General features: G+C 39.9%; 2 protein-coding genes across 4 annotated transcripts in view; one reads left to right on the top strand and one right to left on the bottom strand.

Moving 5' to 3' along the window:
* LOC127411054 (oxidation resistance protein 1-like) overlaps positions 1 to 3,656 on the top strand; it is a 23,388-nt gene extending 19,732 nt beyond the window's left edge. For all 3 annotated transcript variants that reach the window (XM_051646393.1, XM_051646392.1, XM_051646394.1), the window contains 2 exons: positions 1,300 to 1,373; positions 1,624 to 3,656. In XM_051646393.1, coding sequence (XP_051502353.1) covers positions 1,300 to 1,373; positions 1,624 to 1,759 — 210 coding nt within the window. In that variant the 3' untranslated portion in view covers positions 1,760 to 3,656. The remainder of the gene's footprint in view (positions 1 to 1,299; positions 1,374 to 1,623) is intronic.
* On the bottom strand, positions 3,381 to 12,724 carry LOC127411055 (selenoprotein N-like). The gene is made up of 12 exons (XM_051646395.1): positions 12,338 to 12,724; positions 11,389 to 11,506; positions 10,457 to 10,587; positions 10,052 to 10,264; positions 9,547 to 9,671; positions 9,048 to 9,185; positions 8,761 to 8,842; positions 8,390 to 8,578; positions 8,186 to 8,291; positions 5,775 to 5,887; positions 5,385 to 5,486; positions 3,381 to 5,286 (listed from the first exon to the last, which is right to left on the bottom strand). The coding sequence occupies exons 1-12, from the start codon at positions 12,527 to 12,529 to the stop codon at positions 5,119 to 5,121; spliced, it is 1,677 nt and encodes a 558-aa protein (XP_051502355.1). The 5' UTR covers positions 12,530 to 12,724; the 3' UTR covers positions 3,381 to 5,118.
* Between the last annotated feature and the right edge of the window lie 111 nt (positions 12,725 to 12,835).

Raw genomic sequence — 12,835 nt, 5'->3', positions numbered from 1 at the left:
TATGCTCCCTTTATGTGGATTTTGAAGCTTCACATTTTTTTGCACCCATGCAACTTGCATTTTAAGGACCTACAGAGCTGAAATATTCTTATAAAAATCCTAAATTTTGTTCTGCAGAAGAAAGAAAGTCATACACATCTGGGATGCCAAGAGTGTGAGTAAATCATGAGAGAATTTTCATTGTTGGGTGAACTATCCCTTTAAGATCAATCAACAGCATTTGTGGCATGATGTTGATTATCACAAAAATTAGTTTTGACTTGTCCCTCATCTTCTTAAAAAAAAAGAAGAAAAAACTGGGTTACAGTGAGGCACTTACAGTGGACGTAAATGGGGCCAATCCGTAAACTTTAAAATACTCACTGTTTCAAAAGTGTAGCCACAAGACGTAAACAATATGCGTGTTAACATGATTTTAATTTGATAAAATCGCTCACTAACCTTTTCTGTGTAAAGATACATCAAATTGTACAACGTTATTGCCATGACGACTTAACGCTTGAAACTCCAGAACCCCAAAGCAACCGTAAAAATAGTGATTTAAACAACGTTACATTACATTGTAACAACAGCAATTTTCTCCCAATTTGGAATGCCCAATTCCCAATGTGCTTTTAAGTCCTCGTGGTGGCGTAGTGATTCGCCTCTGTCCGGGTGGCGGGGGACGAATCCCAGTTGCCTCCGCGTCTGAGACCATCAACCCGCGCATCTTATAACATGGCTTGTTGAGCGCATTGCCACGGAGACATAGTGCGTGTGGAGGCTTCACGCCATCCACTGCGGCAACTACGCTTAACTCACCACGTACCCCGCCGAGAACGAACCACATTATAGCAAACATGAGGAGGTTACCCCATGTGACTCTACACTCCCTAGCAACCAGGCCAATTTGGTTGCTTAGGGGACATGGTTGGAGTCACTCAGCACGCCCTTGGATTCGAACTAGCGAACTCCAGAGGTGGTAGCCAGCGTCTTTAACCACTTTAACCACTACAAGGGGCAGTGGTGGCTCAGCGGCTAAGGCTCTGGGTTACTGATCAGAAGGTTGGGGGTTCAAGCCCCAGCACTGCCAAGTTGCCACTGTTGGGCCCTTGAGCAAGGCCCTTGACCCTATCTGCTCCAGGGGCGCCGTATCATGGCTGACCCTGCACTCTGACCCCAGCTTAGCTGGGATATGTGAAAAAAAAAGAATTTCACTGTATATGTGCAAATGTAATTATAATGTGTGATAAATAAATATAATTATTATTATAAAATTACTCCACATTTGATCTTCCCTGCTATTCTGTTTCCTTCCAGTGCTTTCACTGGACTGGAGAGAACTCTTTCTTCATCAAAGGAGACTTGGACTCTTTTGCCATTGGAGGAGGAAGGTACAGGATGATGCATGCATTTGCATGTGTAGATGCATATTAATAGTCAATCTGCAAGATGCCTGTATGATGCTTTCAGTGGTATGAAAATGTTTGACATCAGATGCTTATAAAATATTCTATCTGAAGTCCATCTGAAGGGGGCTGGGTCTAATGCAGTGTTGCATATTTCTTATTCAAGAATTTATATTGCGAATTTGGTTCATAACAGCAATCTTGATTTTTCTCGTGCTCTCTTTTTTCGCCCCAGTGGTCACTTTGGGCTGTGGGTGGACGAGAGGTTGTATTTTGGCAGAAGCAGTCCATGTTTCACCTTTAATAACTGCAGCCTGTCCGAGACCAGTGACTTCACGATTCTGGAGTTGGAGGCCTGGACATTCGGATGACACATCAAATGCTGTAAATAATCCAAAAACATCATGATTTAGTTGACAATATGGCCATTGAGATTGAAGGGAAAGAAACTTACACTTTATGTGTGAACAGTGAATATTCTGCCTGAAGGTTTGTAAAGGGAAGAGTTTTATGTAGATGGATGGAAGCTCAATGTACTTATCTTACCACCATGATAAAGAAAACCTTCTGTTTGTCTTGTGATTAAGATGCAGCTGAGTCGAGTCCTGTGGATCAGCCCACATATTCAGAATGAATGCACTTGCCTTCCCCATACAAGAAATTATGCTATTTTGTGCTAAATTCTGTGACTGTGTGGGAGACAAGCTGTCCAAATGACAGAAGATTATGTTAACTCTTCTGAGTGGCACATGTGTTTATGCTAGTAAGGTTGACTGTGGCACCTAAGTGCCATCTGGTGGTACACATCATTACTGCAGCTCTGGTTACAGTGTGAATATTTAAGTAATGAGGAACCTTTCCTATCCATGTTAATTGCCTGTAAGTAGGCATGTCCTGGTACCGATACTGGTATTGGTATCGGGTCTGATTCCGTGCTCATGTACTGGTACTCCTACTCGTACTCATAAAAATGCTCAGACATTCAGCCCACAAATTAAAATCATGTTATGTCCTAGTTAGATTTAACTGCAAAAGCTGCGATTTAATGAGATAAATATAGTTTGCGTGTAATTCAAATGTGAGTGCTTGTGAATTTGTGGAGACAGTGTTGTGCTGACGCCAGCTGCTCATATATTTTCAAGCTCCTCCTTGGCTTATACTGGGAAAACACTGTCATGAGCATCACTTTGTTTGTAGCAGATGACAGCAAACATTGCGCAAATTCACTTTGTAGCGTGAGGCACATGCAGAGTACATACTTATTTAATTAAACAGCCTTTTATGGTTTAATAATCACTTTTAGTCACATAGCGACCAGGTTAACCAGAGTAGGAAGCTGCCATCATAACATCAGTGCTCTTCAAGGAGCTCTAAAATACCCGAGCTTCTTGGTCAAAACAACACAGAAGCTCCGTCAAAATAAAGCGAAATTTATAGGGAAAAAAGTATGACAGCTGAAATATATGTAATATTCACTGTAATACTACTAATAATAATAAATCAGTAGTAATTGTATTATACTTAAGCAGTATCTAACATCTGTGATGCTCTGTTATGCAGCACTTTATTTGACAAAATATAACTCCAATGTTGTATTTTGGATTGTGCTTTGAGGTCCTGTATATAAGCACTTCATTTGAAAAAAATAATAATAATACAATATTATGTTGGAAATTAATGGTTATATTTTCATTTGATTAAAGTTTTTTTGATGATAAAATACCAAAAATGAGTACCAAAGTAGAGTACCAAGTATTAAGTATCGGTACTCATAATCGTTCTCAAAAAAATGGTATCGGGACATCCCTACCTATAAGTGCAGGATCAACTATATTAAGTGTCATAAACATTGGTAGTTGCATTAGTTTATAACCACAGCTGCACTTTTACACATGGAAAAAGTTTCTCATCACTCAAAACCAAACCAAGACAAAAATTAAATGACTAACCACACATAAACCTCTTAGAGTTGCATGCTGATGTCAGAGAGACTTATTTGATTTTTTTTTTTTTCTTAGACATCCACATAGTCTTAAGTACGCTTGTGGATGGTATCTAACCTGTAGGTATGCCTTTTACTGTAAATAACTATTATATTAGTGATAACATCAGTTCAAATTGATCTGTATAGCACATTCTCATTAAAACTAATTAAAATTATACAGTCATACAAGAGTAATGCAATATTTATGCATGTGAAAATGATGTCACTGTCAAATCTACAAGTGTTCTTTAACTCTTAATAAAATATCTGATCAATAAAAGTAACACTTCATTTTATTTTAAAAAACAATGTATTTATTTAACATGTACAGAATTGCCTTTACACTAAACTGCAGTCACAGGGGTGTTATTTCATATATAATTGTTGCAGAAATGAGAAAGACTTTAGTAACAAATCTATTGCACCATTTAAAGACAGTAAATACTATTTCTCATTTGTGTTATAAATCTGGTGTTCCTTCCTGTTTAAATATGGTAGTTAAAAATCATGTCAGAGAGAGCATATCAGGGTTTTGGCATTACGTTTTACAATTTCTTGCTGCTTCATATAAAAAAATAATAAAAAAGAGACACAAAAATCTACAACAACAAAACAAAAAAATCTAGATGGAGGACTGTTATACATCTCCCCCCTTACAAGTGGATTACAGTCATAAATTTGAGCCCATGGCAGATTTCCTACAGCTGTGTGGTTTAGCCAAAATCCAAAGCTTTGCTTTGTGTGTTTTAGCATGGTGCCAGTATTCTGTCCAAAGACAGAAACAAAGGCGTTGCTTCTGTAGACTTAAGCAACAACATCAAGCCTGGGCCTCACCCTCACTGGGTTTTTAGACCAGACCATCACAAACTGCCTAATCCAGGAAGCCACAGCCAGCACTGTTCTGTCTGCTATAGTACCATCCAGAACCACACAGGAGCAACAAAGAGGTTGTATGTAATGAAACAAAACTATAAAAGTGGTCAAAACTATATCAGTGATATAATGCTGAAAAGCTTTATTTCAGTAATCTGAGCAACAGATCATACTATTAAATATATTGCAGAATTGTCAGCTGTATAAATATCACGACTGCTTTCAGATTGTGTATAGACCTTATTCACACTACCGACATTTTTTTTTTGAATGAGAATGACAATGAGGCTGTGAGGGATAGACTTACAGTCTCTTAAATTGGCTGTACTGCAGTTTAAAGTGTTTTTGGATCGATCCGCAAACAAAACAATGATAAAATATCTGTCCAAGAACATTCAGTATACAAAGAACTCCAGACAACATGAGTTCTGGAAAATCAGATGTGATCTAGGAGATTTATACAGTTCGTGCCATTGAAGAGATCCTAAGTCAATCCCTCACAGCTTCGTTATCATTCCAATTAAAAATCAAAGATGGCGCTAGCGTGAATAAGGTCTATAGCTCAAAACCATTTAGTCTTCATTAGGGTGATTGAACTTGTGGTCCTTGTGATAAAACTGTGTTACATTGTACACTTTTAGACATATGGAATGTGTCAGACCAACGGATGTGTACAAGAAAACGCATTCACCAGATGCTTTCTGAATGAGGAAACGTTTTCCATTTCCGTGTGTGTGTGTGTTGTCTCTCTTAGACCGCTCCTTCGCATACCGTTTCACTAAGCAGAGTGAGGAGAGCAAAGCTGATATTGTGGTGTCAGTTCTGTGCTTTTTCTTGTTTTCTCCCTCACACACTCCCTTCGAGAATCATCCTTTATGATTCCAGGAAAGGTTTGGCCTTTTCAAGTCCTTCCTGCAAAAAGCGGATATACGTGGATGTTGAGGGATCTTCAAACCCTGCTGAGAAACTGAGAGCTGGACCCTCTTCTTCTGGTTTCATGGATGTCTGGTCCAGGAAATTATTTGCATTGATGTGATGGACCTGTAGAAATTAGTCAGTTTTAATGAAACTTTAACAAGAGACATTGGCATTTACATTAAACCTGCTGGTCAAAAGCCTAGAGCTAAAAGCAGACTGACCACAGTGCCATTGGGCAGCACCACCATCATCTCCACTGGAAATGTGTACTTTTCCAGATGTAAACGAGCCTTCTCACTCAAACCCAGATTCTTCTCATCAGCCTAAATGATGGAAAAGCATTAAATTAGCATGAACACATGACCAAAAAATGACTAGATGTATTTTATAGTACTCTTGTACTGAGGTCTTATGATATAAGAAATGAACAGTATGCATCATACTTGGGCATCAAACACAATTATATATATATATATATATATATATATATATATATATATATATATATATATACATATATATTTTTTTTTTTACATTTGTATTTTTTTATGCTTATGTTTAGCTGTCCAACATACGCAAACTAAACAACTCAAAACCCCTACAGTCCTCACCTGTAGATCCTCCAGTTCTTTGACTAGAGACCAGCTGCTGACGAAGCTCTGGTTGAGCAAGTCCAGAACGGGCGAACTCTCGAGAACTGTCTCCCGAAGAGTCCGCCCCGAACCTGTCAGAAATGAGGAAGAGAATGTTCAGGATTTAAATGAGTACTGTTCTTTCAATCGAGCGAGCTCACAGGGTTCCGGCTCGGTGATCCACTGAGGGAGACAGGCTCCGATCAATTCTGGCCAAATTTCTGAGATCATCCAATAAAGATCTTGTGTTACGCGAGGCGAGGAGTAAAGGAAGGCTTTCTTGGAAGAACCACAGCATTTTCTTGTTCCCAGACTTTGGGAATTCGACAAGTACTGTTCTTTCTAGGGATGTCCCGATACCATTTTTTTGAGAATGAGTACCGATATTTTATTTCTGGTACTCGCCGAGACCTATACCTTTTTTTTTTTTCCCTCTCTCTCTAAACTCCATATCAATGGTTTATTTCAATTTTATCATCAAAATGGTGTTTAAATTAATAAATTCATTAAAACTTTAATCAAATGAACATTTTCAACATAATATTGTATTATTATTATTATTATTAAATGAAGTGCTTATATACAGAACCTCACAGCACAATCCAAAATACAACATTGGAGTTATATTTTGTCAAATAAAGTGCTGCATAACAGAGTATTACAGATGTTAGATACTGCTTAAGTATAATACAATTAGTGATTTAATATAATTATTAGTAGTAGTAGTATTACAGTGAATACTACATAGCTTTACTGTAGTGATATATTTGTCATACTTTTTTCCTATAAATGTACCTTTAATTTTGACTGAGCTTTTATTTTGAAGTGTTTCTGTGTTGTTTTGTCCAAGGAGCTCTGACGTTATGACGGCAGATTTCCACTCTGGAAAAGCCGGTCGCTACACAACTCAAAGTGAATGAAATGTTTTGTTTTTTAATCCCTTTTTTCTCCCAATTTGGAATGCCCAATTCCCACTCAATCCGGGTGGCAGGGGAAAAGTCTCAGTTGCCTTCGCTTCTGAGACAATCTGCGCATCTTAGCACGTGGCTCGTTGCGCATGACACCGCAGAGACTCCTAGCATGTGGAGAATCGTGATACTCACCGCGATCCACACACAACTTCCCACGCACCCCACTGAGGGCGAGAACCCCTAATCACGACGACGACGAGGTTACCTCATGTGACTCTACCCTCCCTAGCAACCGGGCCAATTTGGTTGCTTAGGAGACCTGGCTGGAGTCACTCAGCACACCCTGGATTCGAACTTGTGATTCCAGGGGTGGTAGTCAGTGTCAATACTCGCTGAGCTACCCAGGCCCCCAGCTCAAAGTGATTATTAAACTGCAAAAGGCTGCTATTTAATTTAAAAAGTATGTACTCTGTATGTGCCTCATGCTACAACGTGAACTTGCACTCTGTTTACTGTCATTTGCTACAAACAGTGCGCGCGATGCTCATGACAGTGTTTTCCCTGTATAACCCCATTTTTTAGACACCATGTCTCCTGAATCCACAAGAGGGTGCAACAAATCAATATAAACCAAGTAGCACCGTGTTGCAGCTATTGTTTATTGCAAAGAACATATCTGGCTGTTAACAAAAGTTCACAAAATGATAAAGACAAGATTTTGCCAATTCATATTCTTAAATCCTAAGTAAAATAAAAAAAAAAAAATTAAATAGACGGCTCTATGTTACCTTTGTGTTGCACAGTAGCCTATATCGGTACCATACTACCATCTCAGACTCAAGCTTCATAATACCGGCAGTACCAGTGTTTTTTTTTTGTTTTTGTTTTTTTAAATACAGTTTTACTGTATGTGCGTACCTAATGCTCATGCAGCGAGGTGCTAATAAAAACAGACATAGTCAAGACCTCCAAAGACCTTCACCTAAGGGGTCGTTTACTCTAAACGCAGACATATTTTTCAATGTAAGCATGCAATAGACAGACATCTTCAAATGTTGCGCCGCATCTCCCTGTTTTTTCAGCGTCTCGTGCAGGAGTGCCGCATTTTTTAGATGCTGCGTCAGTTTAAAAGGAGATTCAGCCTTTACAGACACCCACATTCTGTTTTATTCATTGCACTGCATCTGTTTTAGCCCAGGAATATGATCAGATTGAAAACTGTCAGTGCTTGGCACAAACCCAAAACTGACAGCCTTAGTAGAGGGAACATCAACTTTAAAAAGCATGTCTCAAGCATGATGCACTGCATCTAGCTTTTTAGTGCAAGAATGTGTTTGGTCTGAATGGCCCCTTACCATGTTAAACTTAGTTATCCCTGCACGGATATCAGTCATCTTCAACCCTATTCCCAATCTTAACCCTTCCCACAAATACATACATCTAGTTCAATACTGTTATCACCATTAATGGGTGTCTGACCTCAGCAGGACTGGTCATCCAGGGCTCCCCAGAGCAGGATGGAGTGGACCAGCTTCTTCTCTGCATCAGCTCTACTGAAAGCCTCACTGAAAGGCAGATATGGCACCTTCAAAAGAAAAGAACCACTGATGAGACCAATGGCATTAAAATACAAAGTGCAAACATTCATCATCATCAAGTTGGGGATTGCATCATGAGACTCACCTTTTTAAATGGGTACATTGTGACCTCCAGCTGTCTCGCTGCTTCCTCTCTGCTCACCTCTGCATTCCAGACAATCTCCTCAAACACAAACTGAATGGGCTCTCCACCCTCCCCACGTCTGTCAATCACGTTCCCCAGCTCGTCATAGATTATTGAGGGAGTGGAGGGCCCTGCTGCCCTGAGCTCCATCTGTAAACATACAGCCCATTTAATTCTTTAACATGCTTTACACTTCAGCTGATTCATCAGAAGTATGAAATACTGAAAGAGCGATCATTCGGCTAAATGTCAGTGGAAGCATTTTAGTATTATGTACTGTAATCCGCAATCAAAACCCACAGAACGTAATCTGTATAATTCTGAGCACTAACCTGGGGCAGGTATCCAATGTCCACCTCCATGTTACTGCTTTCACTGGCCCCATACAGCCACTCCATGTCCACATTCAGAGTTCTACCATACACAAACACACATTCAACACCTCCGAAAAGGACTCTTGTGCCCTTATTTTTGTATTTATTTTCCCTTAAAATTTTGTATTTCATTCTCAACCTATGAAATTGATCATGATGTTATAACATGACTTTGGGCTATATTGCTCAAACTAGAACAGCAGGATAAGCAGTTAGGAGTGGTAGAGGGAGGATGGAGCACTGACTTGTCATTTGGGACGTAGAGGTAAAAGTCTCGCACATGAGAAGCGTCTTTAGACAGGATGATGTGACCAGAAAACTGACCGGGTGTGAACCAGAATGGAAAATCTGGAACATCATTTAGCTGGAACTCAGCATGGATTCTGTCATTAGTAACGGAGTACATCAGACTCAATTAATCATGGTTAGATTTGAGGTTCACAGTTAAAACACACATTTTTAAAAAGCACCGTAGTGATCAGAGAGAATGACCGATAAAATGAGGGACAAGTAACAATCAGACATTCTGTGACTGAGATGTTGTGTATTTTTATTGGGTACTATTATAAGACAATCCCATTAATTCTGAATGATTGCAAACTTGACATACTTGTTTTAACACGACAACCATACAAATGTAGACCCACAGTCATAGTCTCAATCCTATAACTGTATTCTAGCCCACACCTATTTTAACACACAGCTTAACCCTGAAATTCAAAGCCCAACATGTACTTTTCTCACCTGAAAACAATGTCATAATAAAAGTCACTGACGGCCCGTATACAGGCCACAGCTCCCTGTGGGGCAAAGCGGGATTTCACAAAGGGCCGCGGGTGGAACATACTCAGCAGCGAGTGAATCAGCACCTGCAGAGAGAAAGCATGATTGAATTTTAATTAATCCAAGCAATATGAAATTGCAATCACTAAACTGCTCAAAATAGTGATACTTGATCATGCAGTGATAAAGTTTATACTGACTGACTATCAGGGCTTGTGCTAGGATGCAACCTTTGGTGGGGCACGTGTATGGGGGGTGGGGGAGGCACCGTTGTTCGTTTTGCAGTCAGTCCAGGGGGTGGAGTGCCCCTTGATCGTTTGCTGTCAGTCAGGGCGGGGGCATTAGAAGTTTCTGTGGGGGCTCGGAGCAAATCTAGCTCCCCCTTGGACCCAGCCAAGCTGACTATTCCTGAATTCCTGAAACTTGTTTTCGTTATCACTTGTTAGATTTATTGGTGTATTTGTACCTCTTTGCCCCGTGGTGTGGGAGGATGGTAGCGGTTATTGGAAAGGTAGCCAGTGAAGATGTTCAGCTCGCTGGGAACAATCCACCATGTGTCGCCCGGGGCAGATTTACTGCTGGGTGGCTGGAAGACCTTAAACTGACTGGCATAAAATGTGGCTGAAGGAACAGCTGGACGTTTCCATGACCGCAGCCCACTAAGAGAGCTGTGAGAAACCTGATGAGACAGAAAATGCACAGAATTTACCTTATAAACAAGTTTTGAATAACTTTTAATCTGTCAATTTTTTTCACTTTCTACAAAACATCACACTATATGTATATCTACGAAATAAGTTTAACAATTCCAAACATTTGTTACTGTTTATGGACCAGCTTATAAGTGAAGCAAGTTTTTTGTTATTATTACCCCTAGGAAGCCATCTTTGCTCTTAGTCATGCTTTCCAGCAGTAATGGCTGCATTGTGGCCTGTAGCATCAGCGTTTCTCCATTTGGATCATGTGGCGTCTCCTCCTCAAACTCTGGGGGAGGTGCCACACCTTCAGGCAACGGAGATGGACATTGGGATTACAATAATAAACAATGCATTGTTTGAAAACTCATATCTGACTTTCAGTTTTCAACAGTGGTGGAGGATATCAATCTTAAAGCAGTATTCTGGGTTCAATACAAGTTATGCTCAATCGACAGCATTTGTGGTATAATGTTGATTACCCCCAAAATTTATTTCGACGACTCCCTCGAAATTTTCTAAAAAAACAAAAACAAATCTGGGTTACAGTGAGGCACTTACAAATGGTAGTGAATTGGGCCAATCAGTAAACATTAAAATACTCACCGTTTCAAAAGTATAGCCACAAGATGTAAACAATATGCATATTAATGTGATTTTAGTTAGGAAATCGCTAACCTTTTCTGTGTAAAGTTATTTACAATTTTACAACTTTGTTGCCATGACGACATAACATCATAAAACCTGTAATCCTGCAAAAATTACAATTTAAATAATTTCACAGCTCAAATAATACACAAGTTTTAACAGAATGTAAGTGCTTTTATAAAAATTATAAGCTTCACATTTCTGCCTTGAAACAGCCCGAAAATTTCCCCCATTGACTTCCATTGTAAGTGTCTCACTGTAACCTCGATTTCTGCTTTTTAAAGAAAAGGAGGGACAAGTTGAAATTATTTTTGGGGGTAATCAACATTATGCCACAAATGCTGTTGATTGAGCTTAACCTGTATTGAACATGGAATATTCCTTTAATTCTACTTCAAAAATGCAATATTTGTCAGGGAAATCAATGGTACTGCTGAAAGAAAACAGACAAGAAATGTACCAGTGAGTTTTTCTGCAACAGGCTTGAATTCCTCTGGACTGAGATAGAGGTCATGATCTGCATCCAGGGATGAGAAGAAAAAGAGGCCATCTGCTCCCAGTGCCTTCAATGCTGCTTCCTACAACACACACAAAACAAATGGGAAAAAACTCATGCACTACCCCACATCTATCACGCTCAGGCAGTTCTCATTAATGAAAGAATGGCACAATACTTGCCCCAAGGCAACAAGACACAATCATGTCTGCGTCTGTCAATTCTTAACTGAATTGCTGACATACATTTTATGTTGTGTCTAAATTAAATTTAGTTAGCGAGGAAGAGCAGGAGAGTCTCTTTTTTAATGTAGGACTTGACTCAGATGTAACACTGACATATGAGAAAGAGGGGGTTGGTGTTCCAACAGTCTTACCCCAGCTGTGGCAATTATCTCACCCTCATGAAACAGCAGGCGGCTGGGGCAACAGATGCAACGTTACTGTTCTCAGATACCAACAGAGGACGTGGCAAAAGACCGGTACAAAATTATTAAGGGGTCGTTCAAACCAAACGCGTTCTTACGCTAAAAAAGCATAACGCATAGCAACGAATACAATTTTATTTTTTATTTTTAACTTGGCGTATTAAAAGCTAAAAAAAGAGAAACGAAAACAGCGAAACGCGGCGCAACGGTCTTGTTTACAAAGAAACAATTGGAAAAATAGCGCGGACGTACGCAAGAACGCTTTTGATATGAACGGCCCCTAATACTTCAACAATCGAATGAGTCGTAGGAATGTTAACAACTGAATACACGTATTGTAAAACACACAATTATAGTGGTAGCATGGCTTTAAAATACGAGCAATAACAATAGCAGCTTTAATATCTTTACTGAGAACAAAGTTGGCAAAATTTCTAACGAGTCATAAAATCTCTCCGTTACGGATCCATACTGGAGTGAACTTACATGTCGTTTCACCAGCTGATTGTCCTGGTAATACTTAACGCAGAAGCCAATAAGTGGAACAGCAGCGATCATCAATAAGGTGGAGAGCGTCTGCTTGAAACGTGAGCGGTCGGGTGTGCGGGATGGAAACGTGCGATCTTCATGCTCATTCTTTGGCTTTCCAGGGTTAGTTTTATCAACATCTGCCGCCATCCTCTCTAGTATTCCCTCTATCCGCTCCGTAAAGCACTACCGGGCCACAGTAATAGCCCACGGTGTGTTTAACTCTTGTAAAGTCACTCTGTAGCCATGAGTTCGTCTTGTGTGTACAGTGAGCCGTTACACTGTGTGGCGCAGGGAGGAAATCATCCTGCTGCTTCTCCTGGTAGTGGATTATGTCTGACGCTCTTAAAGGGCCAGTGCGCACAATCGTTCCTTTAAAGTTTACGGTTGTGTACAAACTTGGCGACCGCGCCGGTCATGCCCTTAAATGCTTTCTAGGTAGGCTGCTGAAGAGGT

Source organism: Myxocyprinus asiaticus, chromosome 20, assembly GCF_019703515.2.
Source record: "Myxocyprinus asiaticus isolate MX2 ecotype Aquarium Trade chromosome 20, UBuf_Myxa_2, whole genome shotgun sequence".
Taxonomy (NCBI): domain Eukaryota; kingdom Metazoa; phylum Chordata; class Actinopteri; order Cypriniformes; family Catostomidae; genus Myxocyprinus; species Myxocyprinus asiaticus.
The sequence above is the reverse complement of the archived record's forward strand: the minus strand, read 5'-3'. Positions and strand labels throughout refer to the sequence as shown.